Source organism: Kryptolebias marmoratus, linkage group LG4 (genome assembly GCF_001649575.2).
Source record: "Kryptolebias marmoratus isolate JLee-2015 linkage group LG4, ASM164957v2, whole genome shotgun sequence".
In the NCBI taxonomy this organism is placed as follows: Eukaryota; Metazoa; Chordata; class Actinopteri; order Cyprinodontiformes; family Rivulidae; genus Kryptolebias; species Kryptolebias marmoratus.
Window position 1 is genome coordinate 17,727,489 of NC_051433.1, and position 20,927 is coordinate 17,748,415.

General features: G+C 40.5%; 2 protein-coding genes across 5 annotated transcripts in view; one reads left to right on the forward strand and one right to left on the reverse strand.

Moving 5' to 3' along the window:
• The window catches only part of lhfpl5a (LHFPL tetraspan subfamily member 5a), a 3,960-nt gene extending 2,378 nt beyond the window's left edge, over nucleotides 1-1,582 (forward strand). Inside the window, exons 2-3 of the mRNA XM_025010190.2 lie at nucleotides 1-234; nucleotides 1,021-1,582. Of these exons, the coding sequence (XP_024865958.1) occupies nucleotides 1-234; nucleotides 1,021-1,031 (245 nt within the window). The 3' untranslated portion in view covers nucleotides 1,032-1,582. The remainder of the gene's footprint in view (nucleotides 235-1,020) is intronic.
• A 1,671-nt stretch (nucleotides 1,583-3,253) lies between these two features.
• srpk1b (SRSF protein kinase 1b) lies at nucleotides 3,254-20,589 on the reverse strand. 4 transcript variants are annotated; one of them, XM_017434627.3, is made up of 16 exons: nucleotides 20,512-20,589; nucleotides 19,839-19,893; nucleotides 12,155-12,282; nucleotides 11,421-11,529; nucleotides 10,925-11,012; nucleotides 10,755-10,842; nucleotides 10,469-10,575; nucleotides 10,107-10,272; nucleotides 8,796-8,821; nucleotides 8,470-8,692; nucleotides 7,610-8,047; nucleotides 6,936-7,030; nucleotides 6,238-6,345; nucleotides 5,143-5,212; nucleotides 4,772-4,864; nucleotides 3,254-4,536 (listed from the first exon to the last, which is right to left on the reverse strand). In XM_017434627.3, exons 1-16 carry the CDS (start codon nucleotides 20,522-20,524, stop codon nucleotides 4,352-4,354), a joined length of 1,992 nt encoding a protein of 663 aa, XP_017290116.1. In that variant the 5' UTR covers nucleotides 20,525-20,589; the 3' UTR covers nucleotides 3,254-4,351. The 4 variants fall into 4 exon arrangements, with proteins under 4 accessions (XP_017290116.1, XP_024865959.1, XP_017290115.2 ...); XM_025010191.2 differs by lacking the exon at nucleotides 20,512-20,589 and adding an exon at nucleotides 20,204-20,416; XM_017434626.3 differs by lacking the exons at nucleotides 19,839-19,893; nucleotides 20,512-20,589 and adding an exon at nucleotides 17,917-18,191.
• Nucleotides 20,590-20,927: the final 338 nt, after the last annotated feature.

Consider the following 20,927-nt stretch of genomic DNA (forward strand, 5'->3'; position numbering starts at 1 on the left):
CGTGCATGGTGATCGGCTGCATGATTTATCCTGACGGCTGGGACTCGGACGAGGTGAAGCGCATGTGTGGCCAGCGGACGGACAAGTACACCCTGGGCAACTGCACCGTGCGCTGGGCCTACATCCTGGCCATCATCAGCATCATGGACTCGCTCATCCTCTCTTTCCTGGCCTTCAGCCTGGGCAACCGGCAGGACAAGCTGCTGCCAGAGGACTTCCAGGTGGAGGGAAAAGGTACGAGGGGTGGGGACAAGGTGGGGGACAAGGCGGGGTGGACAGTGAAGAATAATAGACAAGTCTGAAACTAGAGACACTGCATTTTCACAGGAAACGCTGAGTGACCGCTGAAACCTGCCGAAGAAGCTGAAACAGAGGTGGCAAAGATCAGAGAGACAAGATAAAAGGAGCAAAACAATAGCTAAATGTAGCAAAAGCCTAGCTAGAAGCAAAACCTTGCAAAAAAAAGTAGCCAGAAGCTAAAAGTAGCTAAAGGCTCAAAGCTAAAACCAACAAAAGGGTAACTAAAAGCTTAAAATAGGAAAACGGTATAAAGATGAAAGGTTAGCTAAATGTTTAAGTAGCTTGAGGCTAGCTAGAAGCTAAGAGTAGCAAAAGGCTAGCTCAGTGCTAAAACTTAACAAAAAGCTAACTAAAAGCTTAAAGTAGCAAAACACTGTCTAGAAGCTAAAAGTAGCAAAAGACTAGCTGAAGTTAAATATAGCAATAGGCTAGCTAGAAGCTAAATGTAGCAAAGCAATAGCTAGAAGCTAAAAGTAGATAAAGGTTCAAGGCTAAAACTAACAAAAGGCTAGCTAAAAGCTTAAAACAGCAAAGGTCACACAATCAGAAAACTTCTCAGGGAGTAAATTAGTGGACAAAGTTCACGTCTTTGAACAAAGTGACTCCAAGCACCTTGTTGTAAGGATGCAGGAAAGGTTTTTCCTCTAAAACTTATTAAATGTAGGTGATAAAACTCTTGATTATAGTCTTCTTTCAGTATTTTGTTTTTATTAATTACAGATAATGCCTGACGGACGACAGTGAAGGACTCTGAAGTGCTCCAAAGCTTCGTGACACCTGGTGACAATCTGAAAACTACAAACTCTGCTTCCTTCAGAGTCCAACCTCGTCCCCACACCCACCTCCATCTTCGTTCCAGCCCTTCTCCCATTCGTTTCTGCATGCTTTGTGCAGGCTGAAAACACGAAAGTTGTTTTAAATGAGTTGCGAATAAAATTTATCGTTGCAGCTTTTCATAGCACATTAAAAATGTCACAATAAATTTAACAAATCTTCTGACAAATCCATGTGTAAAAGAGGGCCTGATTGTTTTTGGGTAAATGTATAAATCATCCAGCACCTCACACACATTTCATTACGGAGAAACGTGTCTAAACCAGGAGTGGGCAGCTTTATTAATGTATTGTTTTCAGATTTTGACTTAAAGTAATGAAAAGCCACAGGGTGAGTTAAAACATGGGCACTGAATGCTTCATCACACATAAAATATAATTTTTCAGTCCTTTAACCTGAATGTCCCAGCTTGGTTTATTAATTGACCTTCTGCCAAGGAGGTATAAGTTTTGTAGTGTTTGTTTGTTTGTCTGTGCACAAGATTACTCAAAAAGTATTGAATGGATTTAAATGAAGTTTTCAGGAAATGTTGATGTTGTCACAAAGAATAAATGATTCAGTTTTGTTTGGTGGCAGTCAGGATCTCGATCTGGATCCTACAATGTTTTAATGACTCTAAGTGAAGGTTTGCACGCTCAGAGTGCTTCTAATTCATGAACGGTTCAGTTCTGTTACAAAAAACACGCCTCCGGGCAGCCGTGTTTCTCTTGACAAGCACAGCTGACTGCAAATGAGCCAGAGTTGGACTAAAGCAGGAGTGTTCAACTCCTCACTTGTTTCTCTGCTCCAACACACCTGATTTGAATCAATGGGTGATTAACAGGCTTCTGCAGAACATTAGGAGGTGATTTAACCACTGAATCAGGTGTGTTGGAGCAGGGAAACAAGTAACACATGCAGGATAGTGGATTGGACACCCCTGGTCTAAGGGGCGGCAGTGGCTCAGGAGGTGTTGCTGGTTCAAACCCCCACTCCGTCTGAATCAGCTGTTGTGTCCTTGGGCAAGACACTTTACCCGCCTTGCCTACAGGTGGTGGTCAGAGGGCACGGTGGCGCCGGTGTGATGGCAGCCTCACTTCTGTCAGCCCGCTCTGGGGCAGCTGTGGCTACGATGTAGCTCACCACCATCAGTGTGTGAATGAATGGGTGAATGACTGAATGTAGTGTGAAGCGCTTTGGGGTCCTTGGACTTGATAAAGTGCTATACAAACACAAGCCATTTAAAGTCTAGGTTTCATTTGTTGTATTTTCATTTCCCATGATGTTGAGTTAATATAGCATTCATGATCAGAACTTGTTTGTTGTACTTTACCACAAAGTGTCTAAGCAGTGTTCCTCTAACATAAATTAACAGGTTTATTACTGAGGGAAGTTTGATAAGAACACAGCATTTTTTTTTAAAAAAAAGACAATCGCAAAACTGAGTTACTTCATCATGTTCTGAAAAGAAGGGGACGTCTGACACACATTTATTGTTGCGCTCCACGTCAACGCAGCCGAGTCCCACTGCACGCCTCTTCTGGTTCCGCGAAGCTCGCTTCATTTCTGAATGCTCACGTCTGTGCGGGACGTGGGCGGCTCCATGGGTGGTTTATGAACAGCCAGAGGCAGCTTAAAGAGGACAGGTCTGTCCGGTCATTTTACCGTTTTGTGAAAAAAAAATAGTGTCTGCAAACATTAAACTCTAGTTAAACAGCCACACGTGGTTAAACGATACATCTAAGGTTTTTTAAACAGTCATCCTCAGAAACTTGAACGCCCACGATTCAATTTAACGCTCAACACTTTTAAGATTTAGTAAAAAATGCTAGCTGTTCTGCTCTTATCTTTTCCATTTGATGACACTGAGGGTTGAACCTGGATAATCCAGAAGGCTTTTAATCATTTTTCCCCATGTGGTTTGAACACAGTAAACAGAACTTGCATCTTTTATTTATTCTTCTTATAACCACTCATTCGTCTACATCAAACGTGTTTTATTAAACCATCGGAGGGGCCAAACGCCTGATGAGAACAGCTTTTAAACAGTCTCCTAACTCCTTCATCTTCGTAACTCTGTCAGTCTGCTGGCATCAAGACGTTTGTGTCAATAGCGAAGTTTTAACTCATGAGGCAAACGCTAAGTGTGAAAACAATGTTTATTCTTTATACTTTCACAGAAAAGTAAACAAAAGGAAGACAATGCACAACAGCTGGGATGAGTCATTATTACATTATTTATATTTAGTACAATCTTTTATATTATTCCAGCCCATCGGCGTGACGCTGGAAGTCCTGCACACTTTCTTTATTGCCTGATGATGGTTCAAAGCATTTAAAATGATCGAGGAAATGTTTTTGTTTTTTTTAAGCCCTTCAGATTTCCCTTTCACTCTTCACTTGTCCAGCAAACTGCGCCGAGCCCAGTTCTTTGGTTCGCCTTTCTGCACGCTGGAGGGTGGCGGTGACAACATGAAGCCTCAGCAAACGGGTCACGTAACAAAGAAATACTCCTGGAAACTGTCTGCCTGCTCATGCATCATGAAAAGAAATAATTCCAATATTTGTTCTTGTTCTTTTTAATCAAACTAAATCAGAACCTTAAAAAAATAACACCTACAGTCATAAATATATGTTCATTCTAATGTATGAAAACCTGTTTTCTAATCTTGTGGTGCTGTCTGTGTACAAATGTAGAAACAGGATTGTTGTATTTATGACGACTATAACTTAATAATCTTAACTTTGGTCTATGTTGCACAAAGAAGAAACTAACTCTGATCACACCGTTTTAACCTGCGTGTGTGAAAGCTGGCACGTGAGACACGACGACTGGCAAACAGATTTGGCTCATCAGTGGCTTTGAGAGCGATGGTTATGGTTTTCTGATCACATTCTGTTTTTTTTATATTTGTAAAAAATAAAAAAAAGTGCAAATGTATTTTAATTTTGACAACAACGAGCAGTAGAGAAATAGCAGCGGTCTGAAAAAAACAGAGCTAAATTTTTAAGTTTTATTTAACCAGTAATCAGAAAAAAAAGAATCTGTAAATACATGGAGTTAAGCTTTAAATAAACGCAGAAAACCAGAAGAAGGCTGTGCAGTCTCTCTCTCCGTGTGCAGGCACAATGAGGCTCTTGGAGACATATATGCGCATCTGTTGACTGTGAGTTTTCTTCAGGAAATCTAATTAATTCTTCCTCGATATAAAGAGCAGCGGGGTGCGTTGCGTGGCCTCTAGGATGCGAGCCATGGATGGGAGAGGCACTGAGCTGCTGTGGCCCTCCTTTCAGGCACCAGGTCCAGCATGGGCAGCAGAAAGCTGCTGAAACAGTGCGCCTCGTCTTTGGACCACTCGTACTTCTCCACCAGCACGTCAAACAGACCCCAGGGCTTCAGCTTGGTGATGTGGCGCAGGTCGCCTGGGAGAGACACGTTTTGAACATCTAATTACAGAGCTGAATCTTAAAGGGATGAATTCTCTTCTAGCTGCGCTTAATTTGACTCGCGGGTTTCCGTTCTGAGCCGAGCAGATGGCCGTTCCCCCAAGCTGCCGCGCGATTCACCAGAAATAGCGACCTTTTTCGCCAAATACCTGAGCAAATTTCAAAGCGGAACCTGGAAGTCAGGCAGCTGGCGGCGGGCGGGTCTGTTTACCTTTCTTGGTGAAAAACTCCTTGGAGTATTTGCCTGCCAAGATCAGCTTCCGAGGAACTTTTCCCAGCAGCTCGATGATGAGCGCTATGTGATCTACAGGGAGGCAAGAAAAACAAACAAACATGAAGCACAGCACCAAAATAAACAGAGTTACAGAAAAGACTGGAATGTTTATGTGGAGATTATTAGCAGCTCTGGTGCTTTTTTAAAAAGGTGTTAAGTCAGAGAGAAAGAACTACCTTAAAATAGCCTGTATTTATTCATTTATTTTTTGAATTTATATTTTTAAAGTTCTTAGTTAAATGCAACTCTTTGTTTTTAGGAACTCTGATCATTTAATTTATGACATCAGATGTTTTGGCAACACTTACCTTCGTCTCTGGAATAGTCTTCACCAGAGTGGGGCTCAAAAAGATAATCTCCAGTGGCGAGCTCAAAGGCCTGAGGAAACGAGAACACAACAAACGGGTTTAAATTGTACGGAGGTTTTGACCAACGTGCCTACACAGGAGTGAACAAGAGCTGGAGATCTTTTCTTCAAACCTATCAGTAAATTTAAATGTACAATTAGGAAATTCTTGACCTTTGGTGCTTTATTTTATGCTCTTCTTTCTACGAGTTTGTGCAGAAAGGATGAAATTGTTATTAGTGAAAAGACTTTCCATACATTGCTGGTTAGGGTTGTGACAATACTAAAAATTTTAACTCTATACCAAAAGAAAACAACAAAAAAAAACCCAGAGTACTATATTTGATACTGCATAGAGAAAAACAAGGATTCCTTCATTTACATTTATCAAACTTAACTATAGAGTCTTAACTTAGACATATTTTTAACATGCATTAGAAGAACTTGTATTCTTAAAAATAATATACAGAAGACCATTGTCACACTGTGGGCTACAGCAAGTTTGTTGATGCTGAATTTTTATTTTCCTTCTTGGTAATTGATTAGGTATGCAACTGCAGATTTTTTACCAGTGGCCAATATAAGCTGATTAATCCATCTATCTCCAATTATATCCCTTATATAATCAAGCGTTTTGTCACAAAAACAGCTGTTCTGTATTTCTGTTGGCTAGAGTGTGTTAATTACCACCACTTTTATCAGTAATGCAATTAATATGAATGCATGTTGATTTACTTTAAATTTGTTGTTTTTAATAGCAATAACAAGGTGCTCAGATGTCATTTCCCAAAAGCAGATGTTCACTTTAACTCAGCTTTTACAATTAAATGTAACCCATAAATCATATATTTGGAGGTTTGAAAATTTTTATTTCACTCTCCTCTGCAGACTGATTGTTCAACCATTTATTTAATAGGATATTTCAATAAGAAATAATCCTTATCTGTAACTATTGACCATTATCTCCTGGTGATTTCTTAGTGTTTGTTAAACCAGCTGATGCAAAGAAAGCCTGACTGTGTTTAAAAGTGTGTGTGTGTGTGTGTGTGTGTTTTACCATGCAGGCTGTGCTCCAAATGTCTGCTGGCGTGCTGTAGCCGGATCCAATGAGAACCTCGAGAGAACGGTACTGCCGTGTCTGGATGTCATCTGTGAAGTGTTTGTGCTGCACAAATACCAGAAAAGACAGACTTTAAAAAAGAGATTTAAAAAAGTGTGTGTGTGTGTGCGTGTGTATATATATATATATATATATCTCACAGACAATAGTCATCTGATACGAAGCAAAGACTAGGGCTACGTTCACACTGCAGGTCTTAACGCTGAGATCTGATTGTCTTGCGTGGTCGTTCACATTATAATTTAAATGTGACTTCCATCAGACTACAGTGTGAACAGTCTACGGCCCTGAAGTGATCTGCATGCAGAGAAGAAGATGTGACGTCACACGCAGCATGCTGTGTTTACAGAAGTAATTATGTTAGCATGTGTGGATCGGTTCTGAAGTTGTTGTGCAATCAGAGCCAACTAAATTATTATCTGCCATGCTTGTCTCGTCCACATACCAAACAGACGTGGGTCAAATTTGAAAAAGAAAAAATTTATTTGTCACGTTCAGACTGTCATTAAAAATATATTAAATAAGATGTGAGTCGCATATGGGCAAACAAATTTGACTGGGGCCATTTTTGTCTGCAGTGTGAGAATCTCTTAAAGCAGTTAATAGTTTTGACTTGTTTGTGTGTTTTTACTCACCACCCAGCAGGCGTTACCAAGGTCAGCAATCTTAACCTGCACCTTTTCAGCATTCAGAGGGTCCAGAGGGTTGACTAACATGCTGCCTGCTGAATCTGACAAACAGAAAGACAGGACGCAGACACAAACAGGGACAAAAAAAAAAGTCATCTATAACTCCCTCTGCCACATCAAACAAACTTGCTGTGTTTACAGTTTTGCTGCAGGAAGTCTACTACAAGTTAAAGTACAGGGTATGACTGAAACAGAAAGTCAGCGAGCGCTTTTAGTGATGTGCTGGAGTGAAAAATAGAAAAATGATGCATCCATATGCAGCAGGCTGACTACCACAACCTTTGTTCTGACGAGGCCCACTCAGCTTCAGCTCTGTGTGAAAACCAGACAGCCCACACAACGTGGAAGATCTGCTAAAGCTCAACAGTTTCCACTTCCTCCGTGTAATACATGTGCATATTTAAAGCTCCCAGTTCACAGTTGCAGAACAACCTTTTTAACTGTTAGATCTGTTTTGTTAGATACAAACTAAACTCAAATTCATTATATTTCAAGATTTCTGCTTCTACCCTCAATATTGTAGTAATTCCGTATGTGCAAAACTGCCAGACACGTCAGTATAAACAGTAAATCTTGTCCCGAACACTAAATGAGACAGATAGTATTTATTCTGCACTAACCACTGTGACTGTCCTCTTCTTCTTTCCTTGTTTTGGTCTCCCCTTGAGCGTCTATGTCCTCCGTCTTCTTTGACTCCGTTTCTCCCTCGTTTCGCTCCACAGCGCAATCTAAGCTGAGGGATGGAGGGAGCTGCTGCACAGCTGGTTCTGGTTCTTGTTCTCCACACGAGGTCTTACAGATCTCGTCCTCTTCTTTGTTGTTATTACAAAATGAATCCTGAGTCTCTGTGTTGTTTTCTGGGTCTGGTTGGTTTGCGTTCTCTTGGTCCTCCAGCTCCTCTGCAGACCACTTGGTTTCTTGTTCCCCTGGACTGGTTTTGCTCTCTGGTGAGGACAAGTGGCCGTTGCAGTTGATTTTCATTCCATTCTCAGACGCCGCCGCCTCTTTAGGTTCATTTAGCTGAGGCATCTGTTGAGTCTGCTCATCGGGAGTTGAGTCTGTGACATGAAGAGGCTGGATTATTTTAACAGTTTTATTTATTTCCAATGAAGAGACAATGTTCTTCAATTGTCAATTAGTGTGACAGAATTTTAGGTGTTAGCTGCTGTTAGCGTCTTTCAGTTCAGACTTTTTAAATTGCCATGAAATAAATGTTACGGGAGTTTTATTTACAGTTTCAGCTTTAGGGAAATGTAGTCAATATAAATAAAAAGACAGATGTGCCCAAACTGGTGCTGTACAGATGTTTTATCTGTGTTTTTGGTATGTGAGAATTTCTTGGACAATGAAAAATAAAATGTGATTCATCCAAACTTTTCAGCCATTACTATATTTCTTAAATTTCAACGAAGCAGATGCAGAATAGTTCGTCACGTTTGTTGTCCTTAATCTGATTTAGGACCAGGATCTACTCATTCACCTGTGCTAGTGTGATTAGCAAAGTCCTGCAGTGTAGCAGAAACGGGAAGGGTGGCTGAGGAAGATGTATCTTCGTTGGCCTCTGTCTCCTCATCCTCCTCTTCCTCTCCACCATCAGGCAGAGCTCCTCCCTCGATCTCCTGAATCCTCTTCTCCAGCAGTTCCGCCTGCTTCTTTTGCTTCTTCTTCATCTTCTTCTTTTTGTTCTTTGACATTTTGGCTGACTAAAAAGCAGTGCCATGAGGAAATTAAGTATTAGGACTTAATTCATAAACCACTTCTGAAAAGTCAAATTAAAAGATTTGATTTGAAAAAGACTAAACTTACTGGTTTGGGTGCTGGGGCTGTACTCACTGTAGGGAACAGGAAACATTAAAGGATAAAAAGTTGAGTGACATGCAGCACATCCACTGCCTCTCTATAATCAGCACTCTGTTATGGTGGCTAAATTTACTCCAAGCTTTACTAATAGACTTTCTCTGCAGAGGCGCCGAGCTCAGCGGGAGTTACACACATTCCTCCAGGCGAGCTGGAAACAGCCAGAACCAATCCAGCGGTGACTCATAGTGACACACAGAAGCTTCTCGCTTTTATTCAAAAACACTTTTGATGTCAAAACCCTCACGTTTCTGAACACTTAATTCACACGCTGAGCATGGGGTTGTATCACAGAACTGGAAGAACTATTTTCTTTTTTCTGAATGCCAGTCCAGTTCAGCAATACAAACATTTTAAATGAAGTCCAACTAAAATCATCGAATCACATTTTCTCTAAGGCTACGTTCCCACTGCAAGCCTTAATGCTCAATTCCTATCATTTGCTGAGATCTGATTTGTTTTGTATGTGTGGTCATTCACACACACACACACACCAGACTGCAGTGTGAACAGTCTACGGCCCTGATGTGACCACCGTGCACAGAAAAAGACGTGACGTCACACACCGCACGCTGTGTTCATGCACACAAATACGGACACTACAGCATGTGTGTATCTACTCTGAAGTTGTGCAATTAGAGCTGACAAATTTAGCATCTGCCATGCTTATCTCGTCCAATGTTTACATTTGGTCTTGACTCTTTGCTCCTATTCCAGCACCGAATTGCATTTCTGGAACGGGAGCGACGTACTGAAAGTAAAGGAGAAAAAAAACTCATGTATTGATCCCATCACGCTGGGATTAATACAATCAGGTACCACGGCCCGTCCATTGCATCAGTTTTATTTACCCGCTTTCCCGTCAAGTCCATCACAGGGCCACGTGGAGACAAACAAGACGGATGGCTAAACATGTCTCACTCACACCTGTCAGATACCAACGTTGGTATAGATATCAATACTTGGATTGATCCACACACCCCTTCAAAGACGTAAAAGTTGGATGAAATGCAACAGACTAGTGTCACTATGAGAAACATCAGATATGCATCTAATTTAAACCCACATATGAAAGTGACCTGGGTCTGGATGTCACAAATCAGATATGAGTCACAGTTGGGGAATCAGATCTGGCTGCAGTGTGAACGTACTCTAAAAGTTGTATTATTTACAGGGCGCAGAGTCATTAAACAATTATGCGACCCATTAAAGTAATCAATACTTATTTTGGCGTCAACGCACAATGTGAGCAGTTGTTACCTGCAGATCCAGAGGGAGGTGGAGCACCAGACTTCTGCCACTGAGTAGCTTCAGCAGCCATCTTCTTAATGTACGGCTCGTTGACAGTCAGCAGAATGTTTTCTGGTTTAATGTCCGTATGAATGATCTTACACTTGGTGTGAAGGTAGTCAAGACCCTGAAGAACCTTGAAGGGAAGCCAGAGTATTAACATTCAGGATGCTCAGAGTTCAAACTAAAGTTGCCCTCTGTGATAACAGTAAAATATATTGATTTTGACTCAAAGGACTGAGTTCACTCTTGAAAGAGGGAGATTTGTCAAAAATAATAAATAACTGTTTTTCTCTTAAAACTTCACACATTTCTGTTTTGTAGTACACTACCTGTCTTATGATGCTTTTCACACAAGGTAGAGGCAGGCCTTGATAATTTGATTTAATAATCCACTTCAGGAGGTGGTAGCCAAGTACCTCAAAGACCATACACACATCTGAAGAAATGCAAGTCAAGAAAACTCTGTTCACACTGTTAACAGTGGGCTAAATAAATAAACAAACAAACCACTAACTGGCACATTTATGATTCAGTGAAATCTTTAAATTCTCCTCAGCAACATGAACCAAAAGTGTGAAATTTAAATTAATAAATTGTTTTCCCAACAGAGGATACGAGTTCCATTCATGCCAGAAATTTTGAAGTCATCCAGCAGCTGCACCACCTTCTCCCTGTTGGGGTCTCTGGGATCCGTGTTCCTCACCTGGAAAACACACAGAGTGGTCAAAACAGACCAAAATACCTTTTTTATTATGAGTCGATGCGAGGATTTATTTGTGCCTTACAGATTTGAGCAGCTTGATTTCATCCAGAGCCGTCTCGGTGTAATGTTCGGCACTTTTCACAACCTTCATGGCCACGAAGCACCGCTCCCTGGAAATTACAAAAACTAAATCAGCAACTGAGAAGGTCACAACCATGTGGGCTTATTTAAAACACATAACAAATCATTTAGTTAAAAATTAGATCTAAAGACACATTTTCCCTACAAGAGCCTGGCTTATTTTTGCCCATATACTCCATGGTATAAATAACCATCACAAAATCAACACTTTTCATGTGCTTTTAACTGCTCTTTTACACCTAATCCTGAACCAACAGGAACAATAATTTTTCAGCTACTGCATAAACAGCGATGCAGCGATGTGGGTAAAAATGGTCTGTACGGTGAGTTTTATTTACCTTTTGCATGCACATAATTAAGCTGGCAAGTTTAGGGAAAAAATACTATATTTACAAAGTACAAATCTGAGGTTGACATAAGCTGAGGAGCCATCTTACTGGATGTCCCAGGCCAGCCACACGGTGGAGAAGTGACCCCAGCCCAGCTTCCGGATCACATGGTACCTCCCATTGAACAAGTCACCAATCTTCACATGATGATATCCACCTGATCAAGAAGATAAACAGGCAGAGAGATGCTGTGAAACGTGTTATTACTAAACAGTCAGTGTTTTTGTGTAATAATATGACGCTGGACTATTGTAGGATTTCAGCTAAAAGATGTTAATTATCTGTACAAACACACTGAACTTTCTAAAGTCTATCAAAGTTTACTTCACCCTCAGTTCTGAGGCAAACTCCACTCATATCATTTTGAAAAATAATTTTAAAAAAAAAGGGAAGCAGTAACTAAGAGTCAAACACAGGCGAAAAGGAAGAAGAGAATGGGTGTGTGAGGCAGACTGATCTATGCCTGGACTAAAAGATAACTGATAAAAACAGAAAAAAACATTAGACAGAGTACTTTGGCTTTCAGAAATTCTGAAGCAGACATTCAATTGATAAAAAGACAACAGAGCAAATTCAACATACTGGTTCAGCAGCATATCAAAATAAACATACATTCATAGATAGGACTTCATGTGAATGTATTTGAAAACTGGTAATCCTGCCAGTCAGTTTTTCCATCAGAATATCATCTCAAAAAGTTTTTTTTTTTTTACACTGCAGAAAATTAATCTCTTTTCAAATCCTGCACACATGTGACATCTGCAGAGCTACAGAAATCCTACCCCTGCAATAATCGTTGGGATCTTCCTGCTCGTCATCGTCGGAGCCCAGGATCTCCTCATCCTGCTCTGGAAGGGGAGACTCGGCTTGACCCTGCTGAGTGGCAACTCCACGACCATGAGGCTCTGGTCTGAGTGGGGAACAGAAACAAACAGACAAGGCTGATGAAGAGGAGAGACTTGAAGGACAAAAACTTTAACGATGGGGATGAAGGAAGAGCAAAGGACAGAGTGCGGACAGATGACAGATAAAAATCTGCTTACTGACAATGCTTATCCAAATAAATGATTAAATTATGCATTAAATTGAGACAAATCCTATCTATTGCTCATAAGTTATGAAAAATCTAATAAATGTTCGTAATACTTCTGTGTTGACAAATCATATTTGGTGCTAATGGAGAAAAAAGAAGCAACAAGATGATATTTTTCAAAGCAGGGAAGAGAAAATATTAGTTTAAATTTGTCCAACAGTGTTGTTCAATAGAAAAACAATGGAGAAGGGGTGAGTCTGCAGCTCACAGACTTTGCTTACGTAGAAGGTAGGAAAGGCAGGAGTGGGACTGCATGCTCAATGAGACACACACACACACTCTGCTTTACAGGGAGGACAGGTTATTTGAAGCATCAGACTGTACTGACACAAACCAATGTGTTTTATGAAACAATCTGCACGTTGAGCAGCCGCAGTCAGCTGTCCTGCTGCTGCAGCTCGTCCCTGAAGTCAGGTCGTCTTCACATGCAAAGATAAACTCAGATCACCAGCTGTTTTCATAGCCCCCGGCTGACTGTTTTAACACAGATGTACAAAAAGACAACCCTAATTAAAAAAAAAATTCTCTCTGTTATGAAACAAAATTGGGTTAAAAGGCAGCAATGACAAGGACTGTGTTATTGAAGTGAAAATGAAGTCAGATCCAGGTTAAGAAACGTCTGCTGGTTAGTTTGACAATAAGAGCCAACGGTGGGCAGAGCAACAAAGAAATGACTCATCCTTCCTGAGAACTGGAGCATCACCACAAAAACCAAAACGTATCCAACACGTTGACTCTTTATCAAAATAAACTGATATCAATAAAACATGAACAGGATTGATGGGAACCAACTGTTGAAGGATTTGTTAACAAAGTCAGTCGGTCATTTGTATAATAAATTACTTGGTTTTAGATCACCTGAACAGAAATTAGGTTGTTAAAGCAAACGTCCTCATGGTGCTATCCAAGGTGCTGAAAGGAACCAGACTGAACCAACTCAGAGGAGCAATTAGACCAAGTAAACATTTCACCAAGAAATGATACTGATCCAGCTTTAAATATCACAGTGAGGTGCTGACAAGTATCCATCCTTGTCAAGACTCAGCTGGACCAAATGTCTTTAAACTCTCCATTCACAAAAATAAGAAAAACTATTTAAGGCAATATTTTTCACTAAATAAAACAAAAAAGAATGAACTATGTGTATGCTGCAGGTTGAAAGTTCAGTATATAATAATTGTTTGAAAGCCTAAATCTTTATTTATTATGCTTTTCTTTTCTTTAATTACTTTATATACACACACCTAAACGTACACTAAATAAGACACAAACTACATAAAAAGAAAAAGCAGAAAAACAAACCCAACCAGTACCAACAACCATCCAGGGCTTGGGAATCCTAATAAGTTAAACTAAAAGGCAACTAAACTTCTTTTTAATTTTGAAAACATTTTAATTCTCATTGAGGAGATTTCTCAAATTATGAATTGAGAAAGCTCCTAAGATGAAAACCAAAACATCTTTAAAAATCAAAACTAAGTCCAGCTGCCTCTGATTGAACTGAGAACAATCAATACACTAACACAGGCTCAGTGCGCAGCCAGCCCAGGTTGATCAATCGCCATCTTGTTACAAAGTTATGGACGATAAAAATAAATGTCTCATATCTTCTGAAACTTTTGACTGGAATTCAGAAGTGCAGCTCAGATTTTCTGAAGTCTGATGTCAGCTAGCCGCTGCGAGTGCGTGGGAGGAGCGGTGTCCGTGTACTTGAGAAGGACGGTGCAACTAGCCAGGAAGGAAGGAAAAACAAGGCGTTTTTCTGAAGTGACAAGATGCTTATGAAGAAAACCAACAAGAACATCATGCACTCAGTGACAAGATGATGAGAATTAATCTCACCAAGAGATTTATTTGGAATTCTGGATATATAATGGGTCAAAAATTCCCATATAAACCCAAGACCAAGACAGATTTCTTAGAAAAGGCAATCCGTCACGAAGAGAACATGAAGGAGGAACAAGTGGAGTCAAGACAGAAACGAAACAACAACAAATGTTGGGTCAAGTCAAATAGTTCTTATATCTGAAGGCAAAACAACAAATAACTGCATTCCACGCCATGTGTGAGATGATTTATTTTTCTCTTCACTGCAGTAAAGTGGGCGCAGAGAGTTCGATGCCCTCTGATTATAAAACATACATCAGGGATACTTCTGCAACACTAAGGACACATGGACTGTCCTGTCCGTGGTGGCAAAGACAGGATGAGTCCCCCTGCACACCTTCAAACCACCACACAGCACACAGCCTACCTGCAAGACGCACGGATGCCCATGGGATGTGAGGCAAAGAGGAGGAGCGGAGAGGTGCAGGTGCTGAAAGCGTGCCTTACTCCATCCACCAGAGGAATAAATAAGGAAGGCTCAGAAGCAGGAGCACAACACAGGGAGTGAAAAGTAGAGTGGAGGAGGCAAAAGCAATCAGTGCTGATGACCAAAAAGCCAAAGCAAACAAAGTGAGAAAAAACAGGAAAAAAGAGAGCAGCTGAAACTGAGAGGAGGGGGGGTGGGAGGCAAGCGTGGAGAGGAGATATGCTAAGAACGTGCTGCAGGCTGAGTCCTGGACTGCAGGGATCCACTGCACACTCGCTGATTCTTGCTCACATTTACCTCCCTCACACACATACACACACACTCGCTGTCTCTCCGTCTGACCGAGAACTCTCCTTGGCTGTCGTCAGCCTCTGGCCCGGCCCCCCTCACTGACAGCTGCGAAATGATTGGGGGACAGAGCCCAACACTGCATTGCAGGTGAGGTGCGACACCAGCTCCCCCTCACACACCCTCCCCGCCCCCCAGAAAGCCCTCCTCATTTGACCAAAACATCAAACATCATTCTTCTCTCCTTACAGTTTGGCCGTCATCATTACCCCCCACCCACCTCCTCTTGCATGCTTGTCATCACAGCAGCGTTTTGACCTTTTTTTTTTTTTTTTATAAAAACAGCAAAGCTACAAGTTCATGCTTCATTTTGCAATCCTCAAAGCTTGACCACAAGGCTCTTTATCAATAAGATGAGCCATGTAATGTGTTGCTGCTTAGCCTTAAACTGAGGATTAAAAGGAACCAGAAATCCATAACACAGTAGATCCCAAATCAGCAATCCCAGCTCAAAACAAATAAGAGTTCATTATCAAGGTCAAACATCAAAAAAGCTCAAAGTTGATATTGTTTTTCCAGGCTGTATACAACCATTAAATAAAATAACCTACAGCCACCAGAGAGCTGTACCTAAATGTTGGACTGTCTTTTTAAAGGAAAACGTTCATTACAGCAATGGTGCCCAATCCTGGTCCTGGAGGGTCATCATCCTGCATGTTTTAGATGTGTCCTTGCTCTTCATCAGGTATTTAAGTTCTGCAGGAGCCTGTTAATCACTCAGTCATTTAAATCCGGTGTTTCAGAGCAGAGAAACATCTAAAACATGCAGGACGGTGCTCCTCCAGGATCAGGATTAGATGCCACTGCTGTACACATAAAGCTTTTCTGTGATCCGTTTACAGCTGGTCCTTCTAAAAGAAATATTTCCATCCATTTTTGGTTCTTAAACAAACTTATTGTTTCAAGTGTCACACCCACACCTTTCCATCCATCTTAAAAGAAAAAAATATATATATTTTACTTCAAGCCTATGATTTTGACATCACCATGTGCTAACAAATACAGATTTTTGAATGCGAATAATGTCATCTCTGCTTCGAATTGTCAGTATTTCTGCCAACAGATTGCTTTACACGTGACTTTGATCACACTTTTCAAACTAAAACACTTTTCTTCTTTCATCAAATTATACAACTCTAGAAGCCAAGGCCACCTCAGAGTTGCGGCATTAAAAAATTTGGTCTATGACATTAATTGCAACAATGAGGAATAAAAATGTATTACCATTAAAAAAACATGCGATACCCACTGGCCTTTGTGTGAGGAAGGAATAGTTAAACAATTAAAAGGTTGTCTTATTTAAAATACCAATTATTTCTGACACTTTCATCTTAAAGGCTGAAGACAAAAACATGGTCCACAAATAAATTACTTTTTAATAGTTTAACAAGCTTTAAAAGGCCTCAAGACCTGTGAGTTGTACCTGCTACCAGAGATCTGTGAAATGGTATTTAAAACTCTTATTTGAAGCATCTTAAAAAGTAAACAATAACTAACCCATCACCAACATATATGCTCTAGGAAAACTGGTGAATCTCTCTGAGGTTCACAACTTGTGAAGAAATGAGGAAATGAACCGTTTGAGAAAACATCTGACATGACGGTGTACATCAGGAGCACACCTCCTTTTTCCTCCTGACTGTATTGTTTTCACCACTTCGGCCCCATCAGATCCACGAGGTGAAATAAACACGGACAGAGGAGAAAACAGAGCTCCTGAGGATGGAGTCGGGCCAAAAAGACTGCTGCTCCAGCTCCCCTCCCTCCAAATAAAATCAATGCAAAGTGCCTGAGCAGCAGAAAAAAAACAAACAGTGGAATCAGGTAAATCTCACGAGGGTGCAATGCACGCAAAGTGTAAATGAATGTAGTCCAGTGGTTTTATTTCAGCACTCCAACAACTTCTGCTAAAGGCCATGTATTGTAGCCTTCCTTAATGTCAATAAATCTAAAAGCCATGTTCTTCTCAATAGGTAGAGTAATGTGTGTTAACGTGGAAAAATTCACCAAAACAGATTTTTTTATGCTATAAAGGACAGTTTAAAGCATTAAAGATTTCAAGCCAGGCAAAAAAGAGATTTAAGTAAGAAAAGTACAGCAATCCACCACTAAAGAGTTTTCTTAGATTACAAAAAACAAATCTCTCTGCATAAAAAGCTAAAAAACTCAACCAAAATTAACTCCCAGCCCTTTCCAAACAGCACATATACAGTATTTTAACATTTCCCTCACAGACAGGGTGGGGAGGAGGGGTAGTGGTAAACCTGCAGTGTAAGGATATAGAGCTGAGGAGGGCTGCAGATGATAAAAGAGTTGATGGGTTATGTAATAAACCACAGCTCGAGCCAGGAAGGAAACAAGGGGATGAAAGCAAGTGACAACGGAGACCAAAGTCACTGGAATATACTCTCCAATACAGACTATTCCTGCTTAATCTCTCTAACCTAAATGCAGCCCAAACTAAAGTGACAGAAGCAGGTAAATGTATATTTCAAGTGACACAACCTCCAACTAAATATCTGAAATATACTCAAAATAAGTTCTTTAAAAAGCTGGAAGCGCCAATGCACCAGATCCACACAAACCAGCTTGCAGGTACTTAATGAAAAATACATCAGCCCATTAATAAGTCTGCCAAGCTCTGCGTAAACTGGAAAAACAAACACGTAAGACAACAGAAGCACTGCTATCTTAACATCGCCACAGACTAATAAAGCAGAAAGAGAACCAAGTCTCTTTTAAGCTTTTGTTTTTCTTTTTGATGCATGCAGAAGAACTGCACTACTCACTTGCACGTCAGACCGCTGGCGAGTTTCACCACAGCTGTATTGATGGAGAAGATCCAGTCCAAGAGCCACATGGCAAAAAAAAAAAGGACGTCAACTGCAGCTCCCGTTTTTAAATCCGCTCGACAAAGAATAACTAAACGGCGTGAAGGAAAAGACCTCGCCAAATCTAGAGCATCTGCTCTGGGCAGGTCTGCTTTCTCTTCCTCTGCCTCTCTAAGTGCACCCAGGCTGCTGCGTCCCTCCCACCACAGCAGCGACATAAGTGCAAGTGACACAAGAAAAGCAGGAGGGGAAGCAGCCCGGGGAGGGGGAGAAGAGCCGAGGCCAGATATTATCGAGAACTGGTCCTGGCGTAGGCAACCTGTGATGTCAGCCCGGCGTCGCTGCCGTTCACATCGGGCTACACTCACAGCCGTCCTTTTTCTGAACGGTGGGGCTGAGAAAATATCACGACTACGAGAACTACTGGCACTCGAACAGGAAGTGCATCCTTCGTCGTACACATACATCACAATGCGATTTTATCTTATATGCTGAACTTTAAAAGGGGTTTTGTGTAAGTGTGCAAACACTGGATTCTGTTAAATCACACATACAAGTCTGAAAAGAAATCTCTTTGCTGCTCTTCCAGTTTATGAGGGCAACATTTGGGCAAAGTTATAAAAACTGAAAGGTGCACAACCAAATAAAATGCAGCATAAAATAAAAAAAATATGGTTTTGGCACGTGGCATCATTTGTGAGGTCAACAACAAAAGGCATAAAGGAGGCCAGCAGGGAGAAAGATGACTTATTTTAGGTTGTTTGCCACCCACTTAGTATTAGTTGTTGATAAAACTATTTAAAAATATATATATTTTCAACTGCATGACTATTTTATTGGAAACATTTTGTAGTGCAATGCAAAGAAATAATCTACAAAGAGTCAATCTTACAGGAAATTGTAAATGCATGAGGTTTAAAATACTTCATTCAAAAAGTAAGTGTGACGTGTTTTCAACAAAACCCTCAGTGTCCGGTTTCTCAGTCTGCATCACAAACTGCAGCTTTTAGTTCAGCTGTATTGTAAATATAAACGTCACTGCTGAGCTTTATCAAACTTACTTGCTGTACAGAGAATCAGGAAGTCCAGATCTCCTGTCCTGTGGAACCAGCTCCCAGTTTGAGGGAACGCAAGTTAACCCAACTCAAGACGACAGCCAGTCCACATGAAAACAGCTATACCTCAATCAAATGGCACGTTTTCAAGATTTAACCAAAACGGCTACAACCTCTGTCATTTCTCAACATAAGGTGATCTTAGTTGAAAACATTGGCGTGAAGGCAGCGGCCGACATGCATTCCTCCAAGAATAACTTCTAATTGTTTTCTTCTTTGTCTGCTTTTATTATAAGCTTTATTTTTCCCCTCCGGGTTGCCTTAAACTTGAGAGGCACAATACAAATAATAGATCAACTCATTGCTACGAAAGAAAGAAAGTTATACCACTATATGGGTTAGATAGCACTCAGGAAGTTGGATGATTTTGATGGTTTTGCCTCAACACTGGCAGCACTTTGTACCAAAAAAAAAAAAAAAAAGTTTTCTTTTTCACTCATTGCTTTCAGTCGTAATTGACTGCAATTTCATAAAACTGACATACAATATTAAATAAATCATGCTATACTGAGTGAAGCATCCATCTAACAAGATTTAGACAAAGATATACTTACTACATGAGTGTCTTTTGTTATCACTAACCCCAGTTCATCCATAATCACCAATTAGCAAAATGGTCAATTCAATCTCACTAGTCTCTGAAAATATCTAATTATTAACCATTGAATTGTTGCCATATTTAAGTACACTTCTAAAAACTCTCTCTGACTTTTCTGCTTCGTGTTTCCGGATCAGAACAAACACAAACAAGCGGTTCCTCCTTACTTTTTGCCAGGTTTTCTGGGTTTCGTCCTCTTCTTCCTAGCTTGTATGGCGAGAACTAAAAAAAAAAAAAGGAGGAAATAAAGCAGGTGTAAACAAACATCCCCTAAACCTGAGGATATGTGTAATAAATGTACATTTGCTCAAAGCTGTTAAGTCTTTTTTTTAGCAATATCGCCGGGAGAGTGTAAAAAACACTGACAGTGACAGCTAAATTAGCATCTATTGTTGCTAGCTAAAGTAATTCGCCGATAGCGATATTTTACAGGCGTTTTATTCAGCTGCTCGCAGCAACTTTTGAGCTTTTTGTTGTAAACCAAATGTGCCTACCTAATATTAAACAAAGCCCTGGTAATTTCTCTACCAACCTTCCAGACTGTGCGGTTTGTTTGTTTTTTGTCGCCCTATCCGCGGAAAAAAAAAATTGGCGCAGATTTTGTACCCAAAAACGAAGCTAATCCGGCGGCTAAAGCTAACGCTGCCGCACACACACGCAGCAGAGCGGCGCATGGTCCACTTTTACTTGTTTTATCTCTTTTGTTTTGTGGTCTTTTACAACATTAGTTGATGCTGTTGACACAACAAGTATCCGGTCTGGTCAGTGTCCACCCGGGAGAGGCTGTGAGGTGAAAGAAGAGCGTGTTAAAAGGCATGTTGGGTTAGTTAGCAGCGTTACCTTTTCTTTCCATGCTGAAAGCCAGTCAGCTGCGTTCAAAGGCGGTGGGGAAAATGGAAACTTTGCGAAATGCGCGTAATTGACCTAACAAAGGGGGTACAGCCTGCAGAGGGCAGCATAGAGTCATGGGAACTGAAGCTCCCATTTAATATGTGTTATTTAGTACTTATAAACCACTTACCAGTTTAGAAAAAGGTTTTTATTTTTATTTTACTAATGTAATGTAAGTGGATGCGTTGACATGATTATTATCCATTCTTAAATTGCAAGTTTGAAGCAAAAGTATTTTTCTTGAGTCTTTTTAGTTCTCTGGTTGCGTCACAAGTTACTGCAAATAAAATATTGTACCTCATCGTAACTTTCTAGTCATTGTACGTTCATAAATTTTACTTGTGGACCTTTTCGTTAGCTACTTT